This window comes from Limulus polyphemus, unplaced genomic scaffold (genome assembly GCF_000517525.1).
Source record: "Limulus polyphemus unplaced genomic scaffold, Limulus_polyphemus-2.1.2 Scaffold712, whole genome shotgun sequence".
NCBI lineage: Eukaryota > Metazoa > Arthropoda > Merostomata > Xiphosura > Limulidae > Limulus > Limulus polyphemus.
In genome coordinates this window covers 207,482-233,393 of record NW_013666322.1, presented here as the reverse complement: position 1 = coordinate 233,393, position 25,912 = coordinate 207,482, and the positions used below count along the sequence as shown (strand labels likewise).

The 25,912-nt window shown below is 33.0% G+C and overlaps 1 protein-coding gene across 4 annotated transcripts in view; it reads right to left on the bottom strand.

Moving 5' to 3' along the window:
- The window catches only part of LOC106460116 (inositol polyphosphate 5-phosphatase OCRL-1-like), a 143,537-nt gene that overhangs the window by 74,425 nt on the left and 43,200 nt on the right, over positions 1 to 25,912 (bottom strand). For all 4 annotated transcript variants that reach the window (XM_013919798.2, XM_022386756.1, XM_022386754.1 and 1 more), the window contains 4 exons: positions 17,178 to 17,321; positions 11,767 to 11,857; positions 4,784 to 4,927; positions 1,245 to 1,467 (listed from right to left, as the gene is read on the bottom strand). In XM_013919798.2, the coding sequence (XP_013775252.1) occupies positions 1,245 to 1,467; positions 4,784 to 4,927; positions 11,767 to 11,857; positions 17,178 to 17,321 (602 nt within the window). The remainder of the gene's footprint in view (positions 1 to 1,244; positions 1,468 to 4,783; positions 4,928 to 11,766; positions 11,858 to 17,177; positions 17,322 to 25,912) is intronic.

The following is a 25,912-nucleotide window of genomic DNA, read 5'->3' as shown; positions in this document are numbered from 1 at the left end:
TGATTTCTGTGATATGCCTCATAATAAAATGTTTGTATGCAAAAAGTTGACGACTCTACATGTTTCAATGTTACAACGTCATTCTCATGTAGAGTCGTCAACTACAATCATACAAACATTTTATTATGAGGCATATCACAGAAATCAAAAACTTTGTTAAAATTATCTGATAACTTAAGTTTTGGAGTATTAATCAAAAATAAATGTATGAATATATTTATAATACTCATTATGTTATTTTCATGTACTCTCTAAATAGATTTCATGTATCACTTACTTTTGTCTTCTTCAATTTATCATACGATGTACATTATTATTATTAAAGATGTATTGTGTCACTAAGAAATGTGCACATTGTAACATTCTCATGTTCACTTTTTTCTCTTTAAGTAATACCTACAAAATAACAGGAGGTTTGAACAGAAAATATTATGCAAAATTAAACTGAATTCTCTAGGTTTTGACTGAGTTTAGAGCAAAGAAATGACTGGACACAATATAAAATCCAATACAAATCATGATCAAAAACAATAAGTGTTTAGACTGGGGATAGCATCTTTACTAGAAGTCTAAAGTTGGTAAAAATCTGTTAAGACCTGTTTCACACTGATTAAATATAGCATTATAAACATAGTTCAGTATTTTTTCACTGTGTAAAAGCCACAGAACTATGGAATACTATTTTACATTTAATTAGTGGATGCAATTTATTTTATTTTTGCCTACTTCAACTCAAATACCAGAAACTTTTGACATGACTTGTTAATGCAGTCACGAAGCACCTTCTCTCTCTCTCTCTCTCTGTAACTGACCAATTGGAGAACAGGCACTGGAATGTGGACATATCTCTGTTCCATGTGACAATAACAAAGATATTCCCTCCACACAAAGTCATTTAGGCCAAAATGCAACTATCATATTAAACAGTAGATAAGTTCCTTGATCAGTCAAACTACAAAAATTAACATATCAGGCTAAATTTTGAAAATGAGCAATGAGCAAAAGTGGATTTAGTTGGTTCCAAAATTTCAACTTAGAGAAATTTTAAGATTTTGTAGATAAGAAATATATATTACAAGATAGTATTTGTATTATAAAAATGAAAGCATCAGATAAAAATTTTAATGTAATAAAAAATCTAATGTTTTTCTCACAGAATATTAGAATACCTAATAATGTTTTTAAAATAGCAGTTTAAGATGTTACATGTCAAGGGCTACTTAAGGACTATACCACATGCCTACCTTCTTGTACTCAGCTTCAGGATGTAAAGCATTTGAGACTGCATGCAACCACTCCTCCTCCCTTGGAGTGTCATTAAACAGAAAGGCTTCTTTACTAAGGTCTAGCTCCTGGAAACCAATGACATATAAGTCTGGAGGCAGCAAGTCTGACTTTGGAGCTAACCAATCTTCTAATGAGATTATTGGTGCTTGCCCATTTACATTCCAGGTACCAATAAACACTCTTAATAAAAAAAAGAAGATCAAGATATTAAAAAGATTTTGTTTTTGTTTGTTTGTTTGAAGTTAAGTACAAAACTATACAATGGGCTATTTGTTCTCTGCCCACCATGAACAGCAAAACCCAGTTTCTAGCATTGTAAGTCCACAGACATACCACTGTGCCACTTGGAGGCAAGACATTTTGTATCTTAGACCATGAGAATACCTAGGCTTTATTACACATTTTAAGCTGTTCTTACAACAAAAAAGAATATATTTGATAACTATAGAAGCAAATATTCATACATTAATATATAAAGTAAACACCATTATGGGTGTTATTTATCTAACTAAATTCCTAAACTTGTTAGTTTACATTATATTGTGCTAGATTATCTCAATATCATTTTTGTGAGGTTAATGCAACAGCAAAACCAAAAATACCAAATAAAAATCTTTACTGCTGATTGAACTACATTACCAAATATTTGAGTTGTTTATCAGTTTCAATGACAAAACTTGAAAATATGATTCTTGAAATTTTTTTATTTCCTTATCTATTAGTTGAATCACAATTCCAACCAAGTTCTCTTACTAGATGAACCACGATACTTACAGTTGAAATTGTAGACAGTAACTAAATCATAGAATCATTAATTTTGAAAACTATAAAAGTGGCAATAGAAAGTAGAAGCAGCATTTGGTGATGTTGACATAAAATTGAAAATCAGATTTCAATAACTCTTTCTTTAACTTGCCACAGGTTTAAAACTTACATTGTGACAAACCATTATAAACTTGTGCTTACTTCACATCTCACTGTGGCAGAAGTGTCACAAATTTAACAATTCTGTGGATTGTGCTTTTTAACTTTAAGAAATATAAGATTATGGGTATATTTTAATTCTACCTTTACTTGTAACAAGCTCACACTGCTTTGAAAACTGAATCAAATGAAAATGTAATGAGGATATTTCTGTAAGAGATCTTTAGGGTATATGAATATTATTTGAGTGAGCATTACTATGATTCAAATTATTTCAGAGTTCATATGCTTATTAGGCTATTATTGCAGGATGTATAAACAAATAAGTTATTTCTTTTCAGCAAACAGGAGTTACAGTGCCTTGGAATATTAAAATGAACAGTCTTGCCATAGACATGACACTGAAAATATCAACCTGCAATACAACGTAAATACAAAACTGAGCAGAAACAGCTCCATCAGTACTTGGTAGCTTGATCTTTTCCATGTTCGAAAGGATCATATTCAATAGATTTATATATATCACAGATGTAAAGGTATGGGTATTTCTGACAATACCACTTCACAGATGGTCATATTCATATGCAAGGGCACTATATGTTCAACAGTTATTATAAATATATACGTGTATTAGCATTTCACTAAGAGCATTATACATCCTGCTACATAATCTAAGCATTATATGTTCACAACTAACAGAATATGCTATCAGTTAACATACATTATAATACTGATAAACTACAGTTTACTGAATATCATAAAATCATATTTTTCAATAAGACATAACCATTTTAATTCTTTTCAAAAGTTACTCCCATGTGATGCATGTAGATCAGAAAAATATACAATTCAGTTCTCAATACTGATTAACTCTTTCGGCATGGGTTCGGTCCCTAGGACCAACCTCATAACCATTTTGTGCTTGTTAGAGTTTTCATGCTATAACTTTTAAATTAGTAGTATATGTTAACGAAATTTGGCAGATTATAAATAAAGATTACAAGGCTTTCAACAAATTTTTTTATTAAGTCTTAAGCAATGTTTTTCTCATGCAGTTTTTCTTTTCGCATGTTGCCTATCCAACATGCAAATTAATTTTCATTTTAAGATTAAAAATTCTTTTATGCATCAGAAAATTTTCAAATTTCACATGCAAAATCTTTATAGCATCCAGATAGTTATCAAATGTTTCTTAAGAAAAAACTATACTTTATCTGTGAAAAAGAATCTCTGTATGGGTTCAGTCAATTTGACCAATCTCGTAACCACTATAAAAAATTAGGAAATAAATATAAATTATGCTTTTTTCGTTCTAAAATGATAACAAATTATAACATGAAAACATAAATGTTTAGACTAAATAGCTTAAATCTCATAACATTATACATTTATATATATTTATTATTTTTATTATATTGACCTTTCAGCCATGCCTGACTAACATTAACAATACAGAAGTTACAATGATATGATGCATGTGCACTCATGTTACTGTATCCAATAATATAAAACTGACCTTTAGTCTTTACAAAGTGACCTGTCTTGGCTGTATTTTAATGGACTAGTATTTTGTACAGTACAGTCACATTTCAATTATTATACATAATATATGTATATACATTATTACTATTTAAAAATAAGTTCTTAAACTTATTTTTCTTAAAATATAAAACAGTAAATAAAGAAGTAAAGCAAACAATTATCTCTTGTAGTTATGACCTTTGTACTCGTTTGATGCTTGTCAAAGGTTGCTAAGCGTTATATAATTTTGCATGTAGAGGATGTGAAATGGAAAAAATTTGTTTAGGTTTTATACATACATTTGAAATAAACCAAAAAAATTATAAATTACTATATTGATACTATAGAATTTCACTATAATTTATCAAGCTTAGTAATTAAGCTGTATTTGGGTAAAAAATATATATGAAAGACTTGTCTTACCAGCTTGAAGATTTGTATCAAAAGAACGAGTGACATTTTAATACTTGAAAATGGCTGAGAAAGGCACAAGGGGACATTCTGAGCTTTCAATTGGTTATTCACATGTCATAGACAGAAGTAAGTGTAAGGAGGTGAATTATAATCTACAGTTTGATACCAAACTCATTGACATAAATTCATAAAATAATCCTTCAATAATATTTTGAATGCGAGTCAACAGACGTGATGACATGGCCTTTAAACCATGTGGAAAGGGTTAACAAATAATTTTGTTTTTGACTGATTTCATTAAAATGACTTTATTTTTTAGTTTATACACAAAACCTTAATGAAACTTAGTGCAATAAAATCATGACCACTATAAAAATGAAAGAACTTTTAATTTGTGGTAAGTAGTAGATAATAAATACAATGAACAAACTATAAAAACACTTTCATCTAAATTGCCATACAAATGTATTTTGTGGTGACAATCATATCCTTCAGCAAAATTTAAAAAAATCTAAGGAATAAAATGGTTAATAGTAGTAAAGATTACTTTCATCAACTGTGATGATATATATATATATATATAAGAACTCTGTAAAAAAAAGCCAAAGGTTTACTTATAAAAGTCATCAAAATTTACCTAAAATTCTGAAGGTCTGTATAATCTTCTTCTCTCATTGTCATCTGGAGTTTTACCACACTTTCTCTAGCAGCTAAAGGTGTAGCTCCCATGGCAATACTTTGTCTGGGTATGTTGCCAAAGTTTTCTGAATTATCAAGGTCACTAACGAATGGAAAATAAGTTAGTCAAATGCTGTTATATCTAAAGCACATGTTTAATTTGTTTTCTACCTCTGAACTTGCCTTCACTGAATGTTTTTAAGAATTAGATCCTTGTTTATCATAAAAAGGTGAATATTTTATTGTTTACCATGAATTTATAATATTTTTAACACATTGGTGCATGGATTTTTGAATTGTATGAATAAACAACTTTGAACTTTAGTACTAGAAAAAAAAACAACCTTATAGTATTAAAATGTCTTTTATACACTTATAGGCTCTACAGAAATTAAATAATGAGCTTTGAATTTGTTGACCTTGTTCTCCAGCAAATCATATATTATGAAGGATCATTCAATTTGGTAGTTTTTGGTCTTTCCATGGTTGGTGTTGCTGGAGAATTCCTTTAAACATTAGTCATGTGAACGAACAGAAGTATCAAAAACATTGCCTTCCCATTTTCTTGAAAAAAATGACCTTATGACATGAGTGACAAGGCACTCTGGGATAATCAACTGTGTCTAATTTGAGTATCACACTCAAAAAATTATGATTCTCATCACAGTAGTGGCTGCCCATTGCCCAGTGAAGACATCTGTTTGAACTGTCAGGCTGAATTGATGTATCAATTTTAAACCTTGCCTTACATCAATCAATAAAGAATTTTGTTTCTTTGTAAAAGTCCACAATGTATCCTCTCCCTTTAATAAAACCACATTAAATTCCAGAATCAAACTATGTAATACATTTTCTGGCAAACCTGTACTTAGACCAATTACTATAATTACTTGTAGGAAGTCAGTTCCCAAGAAAGTAACACAAAATGAGGTAGTAAGTGTGAAATTCTGATGGTGCAACCACAGGGTTTTTATATAAAGTTTCTGAATTTTGATGTGTACTTTTCTAAACTCTTTTGTACTCATTTAAAATTTTTATAGTTTTCTGGTGACATTTTTTGTGTTACTGATACTGAATATTTGTTATATTATTTCCTTTTGGAATGTTGCAAGAATTTGACCTTGTTGTACATCACCAACCATGCCCACAACTTTAAAATGATGATGGACTGTTCCTCCAAATAGGGAAAGCTTGTCTAATCTTTAAATGTCCTGATCCTGGACACTGCACAGCAGTGAAAACCAATACAGCAGCAGTTGCATCAAATCATACAGTATGTGATGATTAAACTATTGGATGACATCAAATATGATACTTCTGGAGTTCCAGGAAGAGCAACTGAAGGACTCAGTTCTAGCTTTGGTGATACTTATCACAAAATAAGGTGAGGTATAATCACCAAAGTTAAAGGAATATTTAATGTACATCCACATAGCCTGTAGCACTTGTATGAGTACTTACAAGTGCAGGAAGGTATGCTGTACTATTATTACGAAACACAAACACACATTTCTCAACCTTTGACGTAGCTTGTGGTCCAAAGAGCTTTTAGGCAGCAGCTACTCTATAATATTCCATATAACAACAGGTTTTTTTTTGCACTTGTGCTTATATGTGAAAGTATTTTTTTGATTGTATTTGTATCAAGATGTTTAGAAAGATGATGTAAACATTGTAGTGTGTGTGTGTGAAAAGCCAAAAACAAGCTGGCTATGCAAAGAAAACATCCTGCAGAGAGTTGCAGGTTCTCCTTTAGAGAGAACAGCCCTGGAGACTGATCATGGTAAGCAGTCTGTGCCGATCAGTACTGATTACTTTAACAAGTAAGCAAAATCTTATTAATTAGTTGACATATAAGCAGAGTCTGTAACTGATGTGATTGCATGATTCTAACATCTGGAGAAATCCATATAACTAAGGACTTGTGTGAAGTATTACATGCAGTCTGTTAACCCTAACTGAACTAACTGTGGCAAATATCTGTTGAATATCATGGTGTATCAAGCAACAGACTATTTGCCAAACTTTCTGATGTTTGAGTGGGAAAACAACTCCCAATGGATGAGATGTACATCTATTCTATAAATGTAGATGTGCCAAAGCATCCACAAGAATATGTGTAGTGACTAAGACCTACTTTAGTTGATTGACATGAATTTACATGTAAGCAAAGGAGTAAAACTACTATATGGCTGATGAGATGTTACAACAAGACAGAAGAAATAACAGTTCAAGCGTGAAGAAATGTAAGGCTTTGGTACTTGACCGCAGTGTTGAAGCAACTGAGTTCTGGTTAGAATGGTCCTTATTCTGTTTTCAGATAGTTCAATTCATCAGACAACAAGCTATATCAGTTACTTTTTAAAGTTAAAACTGTATGCCACTAATGAACCTTTCATGCATTGGTTGGACATGGGTTAATAAATTAATGGGTCATAGGACAGTACAAAACACTGCACTGTACAATCTCAACCTAGCTGATGAGAAGAATGATGGCTGTGCACTAATGAACCTTTCATGCATTGGTTGGACATGGGTTAATAAATTAATGGGTCATAGGACAGTACAAAACACTGCACTGTACAATCTCAACCTAGCTGATGAGAAGAAGGATGGCTGTGCATATCTGAACTACTGAGATGAGTCAGATGAAGAAATAACAGTACAGGAGTTTGAATGCTTTCATAGCTTAATGAGGTTTCAACCACCAAGTTGTTATAGCTGAAATTAACTGCTTGACCAACAAAAATGTGTGCATTTGTTTGATGCCTTATTCATGTACCAAAACTAAATTCAAGCTAACTCTAATTTTAGAACTATATAATTAACCAAGTGATAGTGTTGTACTTGTACTTACAACTCAACCCACAGTGACACTGACTATAATTAAAAATAAATCTATGAGTAACACATGTTAACACTGTACTTATGTTTTTAACTGAACACAAAACAACAATCTAAAAATGAAGCACAAACTAACTCTGTATATGAAACTAAACCATAATAACTTGTAGTATAAACCTATATAATTTGTAACAGGTTGAAATGACACCATCACACAGAACTTATTCCCATTGCTCTCATATCTGTCCTGGTCCACTAAAACTGTACTGTACGCTACATTAACCGGCTAAATCAACAGAAGCATAAGCCATTTGATGAAAGATAAGGACTGGAGGAACAGCTGTACCAGAAAGAACAAAGTTGGTCTAGGAGCTTTGACAACACTGGGAGGAACTCAACAAGAACAAGATGAACTTTACTAAAGATAGTAGGGAAGTAATAAGGAAGACTAGCAGTAAGTTTATGGAAGCTCTGGATATTCTACCTTTTGAAATGAAGTCATATGTAGTTCTGTATGTGTGCACTATCAGTCTCTTATATATTTTTCCCTTCTCTAAATTGATCTTATAAGTGTATAATGTACAATTACAAGTTTTCCACTGAAAGTTTTTGTGCTATTGAAGTATCTATGCTGTAAAAATATAATGTAAACTAGAGTATTTAAGGATATTTTGGATGAGTTCTAAAAGATGTCTTTTATAAATAAAGATGCAGAAGAAAATAAATTTCAACTACTATCTAGTATGAATTAAAATGCGTTTTCATTATGAGATTAATACTTTCAGCTCAGTATTTCAGATTTTTATAAGTGCACATGAGAAGTTAAATTTCTCAAAAATTCTATTTGATCTCCTCCCTTGAATCACCTACACAATAAAATTTTGAATACCCAGTTATAGAATTTTATTTTCATATAAATTTCATTAAAATTTGTTTAAATAAAGTAAAATCAAAATAAATTTACACTGTTAACCCTGCATAAATAAAACATGTCAACATTTAAAAACTGTTGCAAAATTGTGGTCTTTGTACACATATATTGCTTGTTTCAAGCCCAATAGTTCGAAAACTATCAATTTCTTAAGTTGGGGTGTCTTAAACTGTAAATTTCATCCAACAACACTTATTGTTTTACAATTTCTAAACTTTCACATCTAACAAATATCATAAATATAGATTCTTTTTTTTATTTACATTGACTTTAAATTCCTAAACTTTCAGTTATGTCAAAAGCCTGTCTTTTGTCCAACGCCCTCTTAATATCTTATTATATCTCTCTTTTTTAATGCTACACAGAAAATAAATCAATCTTATTGGCTTTCCTGTTTTATTTTTAATTGTACTGAAATAATACTTTGGTAGTTGCTTTTCACTTAAACAAGGCCTCTAATTTGTAATTTGAAACTAATGGAGTCTTCACAGTGGACTTCACCAAGTATGAGTTTACAGATTAACAGGGGTCTTACTGTAATAACTGTACACAATGTCTAAAAGGAGGTAAGGTTTATAAACAAAATAGTGTAACACATACAATACACATTAATCTTAGTATTAATTATATCAAAGATATTTTATTGCAAAAGTTCATTCAACAAAGTGAACTAGTGCAATATGTCATTAGACATGTTACTGTATTTGTTGCTATTCAAAAATGTGTGTTTGTTGCAATGAAATAGATGAAAAACAAATAAAATGGCTACTAAAAGATATACAAATTGGCTTAAATCTTGAATACAAACTCCTCTTTAAGAGACAATCACTTAGAGAAATGAATAGGACAAAATAAGATAAAAAAAGAAAGAAATACCGTTGAAATTTTGTGTGAAATTTGGTTTTCAGTTCAATGGTTTTGGTTGTATCATGTTTAGAAAAGGTTTAAATAATAAATTTATCAAAATAATCTACCTTAGATTCAAAAACATTCAAATGTTTTATGGCTATGTTTTAGATATGGTAATATTTATGAATTACTAATTTCTATGAATGCTAAAGCAGAAATTGTAGTATATTGTCTCTAGGCTGGAAAGAATTAAAATCACTAAAATTTAAAAAGCAAAACATTTAGCTAGTGTCTTGTAGAAGTCTAAAGTCTTTTTTGTTATAATATTATAACTTTACACCATAAAAATGCCCAAAATATGACTCAAAGATAAAAAAAATGTTTGGTTAGAACTTTACATGACTTCTTAAAAGTTTTTTTTTCTGATTTCATATCATGGCATGAAGTTTAAATTAAAAATGTTTTTTTTTATGTTTTAGACAGAGTTTTAAAATTGTTTTCTTGGTTTCATATCATAAATTGGTATGAAATGTTAAACTAAAGATGTGCTGTTAATCTTTTGAACAGTTTTAAAAGTATATTCCTTAGAGTATTATAAAGGGTAAAACTAATGACCTTTTACTTGCAACATGTAAGAGGTACTAAAAGCATTTTTTGTATATGTGTAGTCATAAATCATGCAGTGAACAAAAGTTTCTACAAGTAATACTTGTACAATGTTGGAAACAGCTTTCCTTTTGTACATAAAAACATGAATATTTGCTAGTTCATTTTGAAAATAGTTAAATATGGATGTGATCCAGAGATCCCACATTTTCTAAATTATTTTTGTATGAAATTATTTGTTGTTCCATAACTTTGTTGCTTACAGGTTAGCTAATAACATAAAAGTCACATACAAAAATACCTTCAATATTGCAATTAATGTCAATAATTAACACCAAGATTCCTCATATATTTTACATAGTAAATGAGTAATTTCACCCAATTTTTTTTCCAAATTCTTTACACTGAGTATTATAATAGGCATAAACATAAAATATTCTAATATTATACAATATGTGGTACCAACTGGTAATGGACAGTATGAAACGAAGTCTATAAATTCATGATTAACATGTTTTATTTCACAAAGGTATAAATCCCAAATATATGTGTTTTAGTCTCAGAGAATTGTTGCAAGGTATTTTTGTGCCAAGTTTTATTTGCATTGGTAGAAATATAAGAGAACTGCATGCTAAAACATGTTTTTTGTAATGTTTGACCTTTGTGCCCATAAAATCGAAATGGAGGCCTAAATAAAAAGTGAAATGGTCTCTGAACGTGTTGGACCAAGGTATATGCCTTGTAACTTTCAAGTTGATCTGCTCAAAAATAAAGGAGTGACACATAACTTTAGTTTTGTAGAGAACAAGAAGAAACAATAGAGAATATCATATGCCTCCATCCATTTGAGGGCAGACATAATTTAAAATGTGGGTCAGCCACATACTTACTGTATTGTATAAGTACAATATGTAGATGACAGGCAAGCAATACTCTTTAACATAGAGAATATAAAGAAAAAAACCATAAAACTTTAGAAATAAAACCCTTTAGCAATGAACATTAAAGAGTAAGTCAGAATAAAAACCCTTAATATCAGTAATACACATGTTATCTTTTTAATCCTTACCTGAGTTAAAGGTAAAAATAATTCACAATGTACATAGTAAATAGCTCTGAACCTAGAGACATCGTCTGCAAATGTAAATGTTTCAGAGTTGTTAATAATAATTTGCATATACAATATCAAAGAAAATATCTTATTTTCCCAAAACTTACCTGTAAAGTTTCTGTTATTGTGAATAAACATACTTATCCAGAAACTGACTATCCTGTGTATTATAAGGTCACAACTTAGTATGCTCCAAAAAGGGGGTATAAATTACAGAATTTGTACTACAGAGGGAGAAAAACTTAAAAGTACCCCTCTATTTTTGTATCTACTATATTCTGAGAATCTTATTAAATAAAGTGAGTAGGGGGAAATATATTTGCATGTATTTGTGAATGGTGGCCTTTCAAGTATTAGCAAATGTGTAATAATGAACATATTACACAGAAAAAAAAAAATATATAACTAGTGTACATACTGATTAGTGATTTTAGTGAAACAATTTTTATAACATCTTGTTACATTTTAATATAGAATACAGGATTAATTAATTTACTGCTCATTCTAGGTTGTCAAAATCAAATGGGTTTTCTTGGATTTGTAAACTATGAAATCACATGATTCATGACTATTACATCATCTGTCAAAGTTTTTTCCTTACCTCTCTTGTGAATCACTTTTCTTAAGTTCAGTATTGCTTGGCCAGTTGTCTGATGTCATTAACTCTGAGAAATTATCATCAAAAGCCAACCCTGAAACACACAAATCATCAACAAAATACTTTATTTAGTCACAGTTAACATTTTCTTAAATCGAAAATGTATTTCCAATAATACTTACCTCCTCTCACACTACAACTATTACTCGACTGCCAGGGCTTCTTCCTTTGCCCATCTAAGCATTGTTCTGATCTTTTCTCGCTTGCTCCAGTCTTTTATACCCCACTTAATTGCCCTTGGCAATATTTGTCTCATGACACTTTCCACCTATGTCAATAAGCCATTTATCCTGGTGCTGTATATAAGCACCTCATTCAGATAGTGCTATTACTTTTTCAAGACTGCCTCAATTCACAGCCTCTAACACCGGCTCTTAGTGGGAAGGAAGGGTGGGAGAGTGTCAGCAAAGGTAAGTATTATTGGAAATTCATTTTAAATTTATGAAAATGTAAACTTCCAAAACATACATACCTCCTCTTACATTACAGCTAGAATCCCACATTGATAAGGTGGAGGGGCCAGTGAGAGCATTATCCATACAGAAAGCATCAGCAATAGATCATTGGTGTGTCAATAGAAGATTGGTACCATAGTGGGGAAACCACACTACATCCAGAATAGGTATGCTTTTCATCAGGAACTTAATTCCTGTACTGTAGGTAAAATTTTACATGATTTATCATCACTACAGGCCAGGCCCTAACCGGATAGCTGAGGTTCCACTGTTTGGGGTTGGAATTATAGGGCCATGGACCCTATGTCCCATTTTGGTGGCTAGGGCAATTGGGCTGCAATATATATATTTATATACACACATACATACACATATACTTATGAGTGGATCCCAATCTGTAGCCATAGAATGATGGATTCTGAACCATCAGAATCACAACGAGAAGGTAAGCATCACCAAAGTGGATAAACCTTCTCCACAACATGAAGAAGTCCAATAGGCAACACCCAAGGCTTGGAATGATGGGATCTTGTATGCTATACTCAACCTGAGTAAACTGAACTCATCCAGTCTGGAATTATGAACACCCATCTTCACTCCCCAACCAAGTGGCAAGGTAAATTCTTCTTGTCTTTGACGTAATTCTAAATGCTGAGTTATCCCTTTCTGGATCCTTGCTTGAGCACAGTTTGTTCCACATCCTCCCCATAATGAGGAGACAATGTACCCTCTTCCACGAACAATGTAATGAACCAATATTGATCAAAAAGAAGGGCCACGCTCAACCAAAGCGGATAGTCGAGCGTCAAATCTGAACTAGTATTACGAGTAGGCTCCCAAGTAGGCTGGTGCCTCTCCTACCAACATCTGGGGAAAAAATGTCCAGGGACTCAACTTCGTCTTCTACTCCAAGAGTGAAGGAAATTCACTCTAGAAGAAAAACCTCTGTCCACCACCCAAGTGACTAGAAACTGGGTGTGGTAAGGACTCCCTAGCTCCACGAGTAGAATCTGGGGGGTAATGCATGTTGGGGAATCCTGAGTAACAGTGCAATAGGTGAACCAAGTTCCCTAAATTTCTAAAAGCAAACCAACCCCAATTTATTCAATCCAATGATCAACAGGAATGGGCAGGATCCCCCTTAAGCTTTACTCATGATAGTCCAGGAGTGGCTGTCCAGCATAGTACAGTAATACCACCCAGTTAGCCTACAGGTGGTCTTATGGAACACCTCATTTCTACAGAGCCTGTTGCAACCTAGATAAACCATATTGAATTAGTGGTTGCTAGTGCAAAATTGGTTTGATAAAAGCACACCGGCCTGGGCAGCACTTGCTCTAGAATGGGATCCTGTGAAAACAAGGTAAGAGACCCTGAAAGGTAGAGAGAGATAAACATAGCACTGAAAATACTCACTCCTCTGTATAATCTAGTGGAAGTGGTTAAGATAGCTACAGGGGGTAGTCAAAAACCTTGAGATAAAGATACTGCCTAATCATGCATATAACGTGAGATAAAAGCATTGGGGGCGGTTCACTTACCAGCCCACACAATGTCCTCCAGCGGGCAATTCAACCAGGCCTCTAAGGACATAGAAATGTGACAAATCTGATTAGACGTGACTCACAGAAGTCTCCTTACTTTCAAAGAGAGCCCAGAATGAGCGATAGGGATCAATTTGTACCCACTTTGTAAATGTAACCAGGGATAAATCCTGGTAAAGTGAATCATCCCAATGAATAAAAAGTTGTTGTCTAGCATCTCTAACAGCATTAGTATAAGCAACAAAACCTTCAAAAACTTCACTGTGCATAACAAACAATCAAAATCTGATCAGTCATAAAAGTGAAAAATAGTGATCAGATGAATTGGTGAAAAGGATTTAACCTCTTTCCTGGCTGCCAGTGTCTCAGAGAAGAAGAACTGGTCTGAGAATATAAATAGAATGATAAAGCATCCTGTGCAAATCAGCCAAAACACTCTGAGTGGTGACGTCTGTAGATTAACAGCAACAAAAAATAAACCTTCATGGAAAGGTGATACATGGCATGTAATGCCATCTTAATATACCAGTTAGATAACTGAAATGGTCAACTGGGACAAAGGACCCAAAACAACTTGAAAGAGCCAGAGATATATACTGTGGCCTAAAAAAAAGTTTTTGTCTCTAGTATCGAATGGTAATCAACAGGACTACCTTATACAGGGTGACTGTGGAAAATGCAAAACCCTTGCCAAAGAGCCAGGACAAAATACGAATTATGTTTGGCACTTCTGATTGAAGTGGGTTCAACCACCTCTCAATACACCATCACCAATATGTGTGCCATTTCCATTGATAAATGTCCATTGCAGGACTAAGCAAAGACTCAGTCAGATACACTGGCAACCTTAGAAATGAAACCCCGATGCCATGTGAAGGACTGCATCACCTTCATGCCTGAAGCTTGAGCTTCTCGATAGCCAGGTGTACGATGTCAGATCACGGATGTCTCAACAGAGATGGCCAAAGAGGAATAGGTGGGCACTCCTGAAAGTACCACAGAAGCAGAAACCAGGGTATAGCTGCCAATCTGGTGCTATCAACAGGACCCAACAATGGGCTGGAACGAATCACAGTTAGTACCTTGGGTAACATATGAATTGGAGGGAGGCCTAGAGTCCCATCCTGACAGAATGCATCCATTGCCAAAGACAGAGGGTGAAGTACTGGAGACCAAATTACTAGTAGTTAGCTGTTCCAATAAGTGGCCAACCCACCAATCATCAGTGTTTCAAAGTGAGAGCCAATCAACAGAAAACCTTGCAGTGCAGCATCTATTCTGTCAGAAGAATCTGTCTGGGTTGAGAAAATTGATCTGCCACTTAAGTCATCACCCATGGAACATGGCAAGTGAGTAGGGTGATATGATAGAAGTGGTCCCGAGAAAGGAGATCAAAGGTTCAAAAACAAAGAGCCTTGGAGCAAGTGCCCCCTTGATGGGAAATGCAAGACTCCACCATGGAATTGTCAGAGTGAAGCCTGATGATTTTCCCTTAATAAGCCCTAACCATGAAGCATCACCGTTTGAAGAGAGAAAATGTTTAAAACATTGTGTAGGGAAGCTTCATAGTCTGGAATTCCTGACTGTTGAGATATGCACCTCATCCCTGAGGCAAGGCATTCATGAAGTGATGGATCTCTGGAGGAAGTAATGGGAGAGGAAGCTATGTTTTAGTATTGTCCTGATCTAACAACCTCTCGAGATCAAAGAGAACAATCCTGAATAAGGAAACTGGGGAATCTAGTGCATTGATGTTTATGATCCATTGGTCGCATAAAGACCATTGAACTGTGTTTATCCCAAAGACATGAGGAATTCAACTGATGCCCACATTCCCAAAAGAGAAAGAACCATACTTTCAGTGGGAGAAAGAGAGGTCAGTAAGAATCGGATTTCCCGTTCCATAGTGTGGAGCCAGATGGGAGTCGGCTAACCCCGACTTAGATATGTGATGGAAAAAATACCCAAACTGATGACATATTGTGTTGGAGCAAGAATAGATTTCTCAGCTCTGATAATAAAGCGTGCCTTTGTCGTTTCTGAAATGTTTCCATGTAGTTCCAACAACCGTGGCAGACAAGGTGAAGATGTCCCTTCATATAAGTGAGCAGTAAATCTCCCTGCTCGAACCACAATGTCAGTGGATGGAGAGAAAACTAAGTATTCACTCCTACACTTTTCAGGCATCAAGTAAGGTGCATGCTCAAAAGCAACTGGGGAAAGATCCAAAACATCATACACTCTGTGGACCAACTGAAGAAAAGGAGCCTGAAGCAGCTTATCCCAAAGTAGCTTCCTGAGAAGCCAACAGAATAAAAAAGTTGCAGGAAAAAGCAAATCTAAGTGCTCTCCAGAATGTCCAGAATCACCCTCAATTTCAGCCTCAAAGCCCCCCAGAGGAACACCACCAAACCAAATATATGTCTCCATCTCACCACAATTAAGATCACTGACAGTCTCAACTGAGAGTGACTCCCTCCCCATTGTTGAGCAATGCTAGGTATCAAAGATGGAATAGGAGAGACGTGATTTGCTTCCATGTGGAAAATAATTCATCTGGGAATTCATGCCATATATCAGCTTGCCAAATGAAAATTTTATTTTTTTAATGAAAATCAACCAGGTAACACAAAGAATGCTCATACTATCTTCAACGATCATAGCACAAAGAAACCATTAGTAAATACTTTGTCATGAAAAAGTGATAACGTTATCTGAATGAGGTGCTGACATGCAGTACCAGGATAGAGGTCATACTGATGTAGGTGGAGAGTGTCATGAGACAAATATCACCAAGGACAATTAAGTGGGGTATAAAAGATTGGAGCAAGTGAGAAAAGATCAGAACAATGCTTAGATGAGGAAAGGAAGAAGCCCTGGCAGTCAAGTAATAGTTGTAGTGAGAGAGGAGAAAAGTATGTTTTGGAATATGAATTTCTCAAATCTCTACATTTTTACAACACACCCATATACATGTATCCAAGGTTTCTGGTTTTTATGATTTAATACTCAAGAGTAACCTGTGATGCTAGAAAACTGGTAAGATAAAGAACATTCTATATCGCATGTAATAGATATATGAGCAAATAAATTATAAACTTTATTTAAATAGTCAATAAAAATTCAAATAAAGAATATACGTATTACTTTGGTAAATTATACATCAGATTAAATATCTGAAATTAATTATTATCATCCAATTCTAACATACTAACTTGCCTATATTAACATAAAATGATCTTTTTTTTTTCATATTACATTACAATTATTTTTTAACTAAAAACCAGGTATTCATTATTGTATTATGTGAACATTATCTAAGACATTATAGTAAAAATCTAAATTACCTACTTACCAGATTTTAAAGAAGTTGAACCCACTGAGTGATGTGAAACATTATCATCAGAAAGGTCGAACCAGAGAGTATGTGGTACATTCAATGGTACATAAGCTTGCAGCCAAGTGAAACTCGGTGGTGGCCCGACTCGTAGTGAACTAGCTGAACCAAAATAATAACATCCCGCTGTTCTCATATCCAAAATGTTTAATGAGAATAAAAATTGATAATTTAAAGAGCTATATTGTATGTAGCTCTTGAATAAGACAGTATAAACTATAAATTGTATAAGAATTTACAATATACAAGTTTAAACAGATACCTGTGTAGAAAACTCATATAGCACTAGGTAAGCAATCATGCTTTGTAAGTTTTTACAGCCTAAATTACTAATCATGCTAAATTTGTTTAATTTTACTTGAATTGAACAGCATCTTTTATGGTTTTATGGGTAAAAGGGCAATTGTATTTCCTTTAAGGTTTTCCTTCTGACCTAACAATAAGTGATTCAAGATGAAAGATAGCAGCAATGAGTCATTTTAAGATTGTTGTCATTGATTGTGTAGGTCACTGAAAAGGTGGTACCTAATAAAAGTTGTGTTAAATTTCCATCATCAGGTATGCTTTATTGTAATTATTTTATATGTTTCATTTATGTTTTTTATGTTGAATATTTATTTCTCTCCATGAATGTTCTGTATGAGCACAACATTATGCATATTAACACTCTTTTAAAATACATTTTAGTTCCACTCAGAGTTAGCTATAAGCTCCCTCCATTTGAAATACTTATTTTGATAGCTTTATTTTTTAATCATCTTAACTCATAATTCCAATCACATAAACACATTCATCATTGTATAACCGTGAATATTAAATCTGACTAAATAAATCAGTTACAAAAAAAACAACCAAACAATAAAACTACATTTGAAGTTGTGACAAGAAATAAAATATCTAGAGAATGCACTTCCTATTCAGTGTGAAATAAGTTTATGGTGAAATGAGAGAGAGAGAGAGATTTGGTAAAGAATGTGCAGTAAAATTGAAGAAAACACAATACATAAGGTGAAAAATAACAAACCAAAGCAAACAGGACCAAAAGGTGACAAAATGTAAGAATGTAATGGAGTGAGACAATATAATACAAAAAAAAAGTTTTTCTTCAGGAATATGTTTTCAAAGAAGTGGCTTTAATAATGTAAAAATTCAAAGACAGGAGAAACCTGACATAAATGATGAATGGAAAGTTACATGGGCAGAATGAGAAAGAATAGAGCAGAGCAAAAGAAGGTCATATAATAGGAGTTACAAAAAGTTTAGGATGGAAAATGAAGCTGGAGAAGATGGAAATGTCAGTTAAATACAAAAATTGAGACAAGAAGGTGGATATTTTTTTAGTGTATAAAAATACAGCAGATTATAGAAGAGACTAAAGTAAAATTTGAAGAAATTGCAGAAAGGACAACAACAATGTTGGTGGAAGATATAAATGCAAGGAATGTAAAAGAAGGGATGGGAGATATAAATGCAAGGATTCTAAAACAAAATAACAAGAATATGATTAAAAAAATGGTATACATTTTTCGTAGAAAGGGTGAAGAAAATCACAAGATAAGAAATGAATAGGGAAGGGAAAAGAACTTATAGAACTTTGTGAAGATTAACATATATCTAGGAGTGAGAAGAGCTTCAATGGTAGATTATGTAACTGAAAAATAAGAACCACAGTTAATGAATTAGTGGGTGAAAGTGGACAACTGGGTAGAACTGAGTCATATACCAATCAGTGCAACTAACAAAAAAGGACAGAAGGGGTATATATATATAACTTGGAACTGAAGAATGAATAAAGAAAAACTGAAATGTTGATAAGAAAGAAAGATGATGATCAGGAAGTATTGGAAAAGATTAATATGATTTGAAAATTGTTGTACAAAGACTAAGAGTGATGGTTCAATGGCAAAGAGAGAATGGATGGTTTCATCACAAATGTAGATCAAAAGAAAAAAAGGAAGGAAAGAGAGAAAGTGGAAAATAAAAAATATCTAAGGACTGGGGGGCAAATAAAGTGAGGAATATATTATAAAGGGAAACTACAGTAATGTACAAAAAACAAATCATAGGAAAATGTTGGAATAAATATAGTAAAACAACTAATGATTACCGGAAAGTAATGAGTGAGGAGGGGTGGATAACAATTAGTGAATGTGAAATAATGGAGAGAATACTAGAAGATGGAGAGGAATGGCAGAGGGTAGATAGATTAAATATTAATAGAAATAATTAACAAAACTGGAGTCAGTGGATAGAAGAAGAATTTGAAAAACAATTACAAAAAGGAGAGTTCAGAACAAAATAAAAAATCGAATGAATTTCATAAAATTTTAGTAAAAGAAATGGATAATACAAACACTATGATGGACAATACAGTATATAAAGAAATGGAAAGAAGCAGATACCTGTCTAATTTACATATCATAAAATGAAGGAGGGTTAAAAAACTCTAGCAGGATATTACTAAATATAACATATATATATTAATGACCAGATGTTGATAGTTTATCAGCAGAAAACTATACAATGGACTATCTTCACTCTGTCCACCACAAGGAATCGTAACCAACGTTTTGTGTTGAAACGTCTGTAAACTTACAACTGACCCACATGGGACACGATATCAAAAAACCATGATGAACGGTTAAAGGGAAAAGAAATAATAAACAAATGCCCAGCAGGATTTCAGAATGAGTACACATTTTTTATAAATATGAAAGCTGTATTTGAAAAGGTGAATAGAAAGCAATTATTTGAGAAATTGAAGAAAATATGAATGTGTGAAAGAATGTTAGCTATAGTAAATGACATATATAAAAAAACAACAAAGTAAACAGAAAAAAGAAAGGTCAGATTTTTTGGAATGGTGAAAGAAAAAGAGTCAGAAAAAATGATTGTTATGTTCTATACTATCCTCATTCTGTTTAAAAGACTTATAATATAAATGGATGGAAAAAAGTATTGGGAAAACTGTAATAGGTAAAAAAAAATATTCAGTCTGAAACATGTGGCTGACATCAAAATGAAGGGCATGTTCAGGATACTTGAAAATATATGAAAAGGAATAAACTTACCTTCAGTTTAGATAAATCAAAGATAGATGATGGTTTTTAGAAAAAAGTTCAGTGAAGAATGGAAAGGTTAGTACATACAGGTGCTGAAGAAATATAAATACTTGGGAAACTGGTTTAACAATAGAAACATGGAAATGATCCCACATAAAACATACTGAAGTGAAAGCAGAAAATGCAACATGGAATGCACTTAAGAGAAGAAGAATACAGGATATGGCTAGGCAGTTGAATTTGTTTGTAAGCCTGGTAAGCTCTATTATTAACTATATAGTAAAAATTTGGGAATGGAAAAGGAATTAGAAAGTATAAAAAATACAAACAAAAGATATAAAATAGACATTGGGTTTAGGTATAACCAAAATGACTATTAGTACAATGAAAACAATTTTGTATAAATTTTGAAATAATGAAGTTTAAAAAAGAAAGGTGGCCAAAACATTGTTTGAAATTAATCGTATAGAAAATAATAATAAAAATGAATGGGAATGGGAGATAGAATATACGAAGGGGGTGAGAATCCTGAAATATGTCAAATGACAGGGGAAACAAAAATTGGGAATATAAAAATAAAGTAAAAAAAAAAAAATAAGAAAGTGACAATGATGAAATTCATGAATGAATGAAAGCCATTTGCTGAATTCCCCATTATTTTGTTCTTTCACACAAATCATTATAGATTTTATAGTTATGTAGTTGCATCTTCAGATCTGGATATGCACTGTCACCTGCCAAAACATATGGAGCATATTCCCATTCAGAGTGGTTGTGAAGCAAAATTGAAAAATGAGAAAACATTAGTTGCAGATAAACTTTAAAAGTTAACTATTCCATTTTTAAGTATTATTAGTTATATGTATTATTTGATCCATATGTATATATAATAAGTTTCAACTTTTAACTCTCTTAGTTTGGACTGGTGATTTTGAATGGTAATTGAAAAGCTTATTAGTAGTGGTTGCTGGTTAGAGTTTGTAGGTGGAAACCCCAAGGGTCCAAATTTTGTTTGTCCCAGGGCCCTCAAAGCCTATGGTTGCTGGTTGATCTCTGGTATGTACCTCGTAGCAACGAATATCATAACAGGCATGAGGTGTTACATTTTGTAGCTTTAATTAGTTTTATGCCGACAACAATGTCAGCAGACAACTTCACATTTAAAGAATAATACATGAAACAAAGTTGTTTGTCTTTCATCAACTTTTGCTAAAATAACTCAGTTCATTATTATTGATATGGTAAACTATTAAAAATATATATGTTAAGTCATTTTGTAAAATCCATTCAAACTAAATGGGTCTTCTACTAATTTGTTATAATTAAATTCATTCTACTGTAGTAGATGAGCTATGGTATGCTTAATTTACACTGTTGTTGTTACACTTTCTTGACATATTATTTTATGTATTGTGAACTATATTATAATTGGAAATTTCTACAGAAAATTTTGTGTCCACATAAAATTTAGTTTTGAAGGTTGGCACGTGAGTCTATTGAGATAGTAATTTCAGTGACTACCAACCTATCAAATTTAAATTACAAGTACTTTGTAGCCCTCATGATGTGATTTAACAATATCAAAGCAAAACTAAAAAGTGGTGAAAATGTTTTAGTAGAAAGAAACACATCAAAAATGACACGTGGAAAGCTTTTTGTGAAGTGTGCATTACAACAACAACAAAGGAGAAAGTTGGTGCTATTCAGTGTATAAAACTGGAAATTCACATTTGAGTTTTAATTTATGCAAAATTGATGCCAGACAAAATACCACTGAAAAGCTCTGCACCCATCACATTAACACATGTATAAGAGGTGACTAAAACGTGTTTCTTTGTACTGTAAGGATATTAGACCATTAGATATTGTTACTAGACCTGGATCCTTAGAATATTCTCAAAATCTAATTAAATTAGGCTTAATTCATGGAAATTTGAACAAGAATAATTTATTACCACATAGTACAACCATTTCTCATAATGTTCAAAAAGAAGTAAAGAAGAATTTGTGTACGTTACTCATTCCAAATATCTTATTAAGGTAGTGTAGTGTGTCTAACAATACGTGAACTGATGATAATAAGAAAATATTCTTACACAACACTAACTATGCACACTGATGAAAACTGGAAGCTTTGGAGTAAAGTGCTTTTTAAGTGCAAGTTTCTGAATGAAAGGAAAACTAGCGACAACATTAGAAAAGAGGTAAAGAAAAAGAGTTGTCAAATTGGCTATAAACCAGACATTCTATTAAAACTGATTTTTTGTGACTGACAAGGGAGCTAAAATTAATTTATCAAATGTTGTATCATATTACATTGTTTTCTGTATAGAAAATTGTCTATTTTGCTTCCACTTCAAACTTTATTCCCATGGAAAACACATCAATGAGCTCTTGTTGCATAGTTGTAGGACACTGTCTGCTTTCTACATGTTGTTATTCTGTGTCTTTTGGTGCATTATTTAGTTAAGTAAAAAATTATTTAGTGCAATAGTACCATTAGTATAAAAAGTAGGGTTAAGTGTCCTCGACAGCAAAAGAAAGAAAATAGACCTAGGTAAGTATCATATTTCTTTGCTTTTCATTTGTATTCTTTATTTATTATTATAAAAGTAGCAAAAATGTAAAAATCAGAAACTTTCTAGGTTATATGACATAAATATTAGTTAGACACAGTTCAAAGGGCAATAAAGCAATAACATTTAAGTATGAACAGCTGTATAATGTTATAAGTTTAAATCTATTTAAGATAAGCAAATGTAGTTTCATGCTACAATTTGAAATCATTCCAGAAAGAAAAAAGGGTAACTTAGACTTATTTCGATTTTTTCTTTTTTGGTGGTTACAAGTTCAGTGACACTGATGAACCTTATATAGAGTTAGGGCAGAGAAAATAACAGATAATATAGTTTTCCTGAAAAAAATTTGAAATTTATTTAGGAGATTTTAGAGATTATGCAAATGAAATTTGAGATTTTTTAGATAAATAAAGTATTTTTTATCTTAATATGAAAATCATTTTGCACTCAGAACAGTCAACACTTTGATTCCATATATTCATGAAGAAATATTTAATGAAAATACTTAATTAAAAACTGGTTTTTTCATCCAAAAATAACATAATGTTTACTGAAAGCTGGTGAAATTTTTTGAAGGTACACAAAACATATTAAAAATTATAGTATGGAAACTATAATAGTTAATTTGGGGTCATGAACTTCGTCCATTTGACTGATCCTATAGCGAGAGAACTAAACATGAGGACTAGTTGAAACAAAGTTCAAATACAGTTAGTAAAATGTTCATTGACCGCAACACTCATGCCAGCTCTGCACCATCAGCAATATAGAGTAAGAGCATCGAACTCGTAAAGAATGCTAGTGGTAGCAATCACACTATTGTGAAAAAGCCAAAAATTCTGGACTTCATTATATTTGAAGATACACATCAGGAAAGGATGAAACTAAAGATGATAAAATCGAGAGGGTTTTGCATTTTAAAGTGGACTATATTGAACTGAATAATTTCCTTGTATGATGGAAATGTCATAAGAAAAAGTTCACATACTTGTCAACAGTAGCCAAACACATTTTCTCTGTGCCATCCACCAGTGCTAGTAGTGAAGAAACATTTAGTGTAGCAAGGTGCATAATACAGAAATGACAAACCAGTTTAAACAGTGAAAGTATCTCCTTTTTCTGCAAAATAATATGCAGTAACACTACAGAGAATTGGTTGAGGCTGGGAACACATTAAATCTGGTTAGTACAAAAATTTATATTATTTTTCATTTTTACCTTGACAAGTTGAAACATAAAAACAGACCATCTCAATCTTTCCATGGTCAGCCAATACTGCCAATCTTGTGAGTAATATTTTTTTTGTATTTTAAGCTTTAAGCCTAAGCCGGGTTCAGTGTGAAGAAAATCGGGTATCTGGCAGTGTTGGGCAACATATTTAACACATCTGTTGGGCTCAGGTCAGATAACCACTTGGCAAGGTAAACTAAAATTTAGCCCATGCAGAACTCTATATCAGCCATAATAAGCAACATGTGGAGTTTTGTAATATTGTATGCAAATACAAAAGTCACTGCCAATGCCTTCCACATGCACCAAGCAACAGTACGCAGCATAATCGAGAAGGATCTTCATCTGGATACGAACCCAACAAGGGTAAAGATTCAACAAGATAAGGCTTCCAGTCTTACCTCCTATTTAACCATCACACACCTCAAACTGTTGGAAAATGATATAGATATTCATGCTGTTTCATAAGAATTTATAATAGTCTAGTCACAGTATGCAGTGACTATGGATTTCAGTGTGATTAGACTGTTGAAACGGATGCTAGAAAATTGTTGCTCTTGTGCATAATTAATGGAAAACTTGCCAAGAGAAGTGGTTTGTTTTGGACATTAACTCACTCTTCACACAGTTAAACTATCTTCCTTGTGCACCTGCCTTAGAGATTTGAATGCCACTAGCTTTTAGGAAACTTCCACTTAATTGCAAGAGATTTCTCATGAATTGCGCAGCTGCATAATGAAATCATTATGTAGCAAAAGCCCTCCACTAACAGGAGGGTAAAACACCTCCCAGCACACTAACTCTCTCTCTCTCTATGCATTTGCATTCATGAATCTTCATTCTTTGATGAGGCAAGGAATACTAATGTGCACAGGAAGGTGGGGAATATGGGTGAGAATGTGTGTGTAGAGATGAATATCTATCAGAAACACATTTTCAGGTAAGAAAAATGTTAACTTATGAAATTATTCCACACCTCTGCACACAGTTAATGTAGAATCCCAAACAGAAGTGGCTGAGGGGCCAGTTCAAAGATTTACCTAGATGAGTTACTTCTGGAAGCACCTGAAGGAATTCCATGGAATGTGACACCCAATGGCAGAGGCTCCATAGGAGCACACCCATGGGATACCACAGCTTATCTCATCCAGAATATATTATTTGCTTCAAAAGTTAACATTTTGCTACAATGAAAATGTATTTCTGATAGATACTTACCTCCTATTGGAGGAGAGCTGCTACATGATCATTTGCATGTGAATATGCAAAAGTGGGAGATGAAAGGCTAGTGGCATGCATTGAAAATTTTTGCAGTGCTAGTCAAGAAATGTTATCATTTTCCTAAACTGAAAATGTATTTCCAAACATAGCTCCGCTGACACTAATAGCTATTTCTTAATCTTCATCTTTGCCATCTAATGTTGTGTTTGCTTGCTCCAGTCTTTATATACCCCAATCGACTGCCCTCGGCAATATCTAATTTTCAAAACTTTATGCCGGCCCTCACATGCCCTCACCGGCTCTTAGTGGGGAGGAAGGGAGGGAGAGTGTCAGCGGAGGTAAGGATTAACGAGATCATATTTCATACTTCACCAAAGTCCAGAACTCATCCAGTCTGGATTTAAAAACAGTTGTCTTTACTCTCCCACCAAATGGACAAGAAGAATTCCACTTACCCATGGAATTAAGGAGAGGAGATAGTGGACCCCCTGCATGAACAACATAAGACCTGACAGTGTTCATAAAAGTGCCCAACACCCCACCCCCCCTCGGATAGCTAAGTGTCAAATCTGGACTTGTTTTATGAGTAGGCTCCCATGTA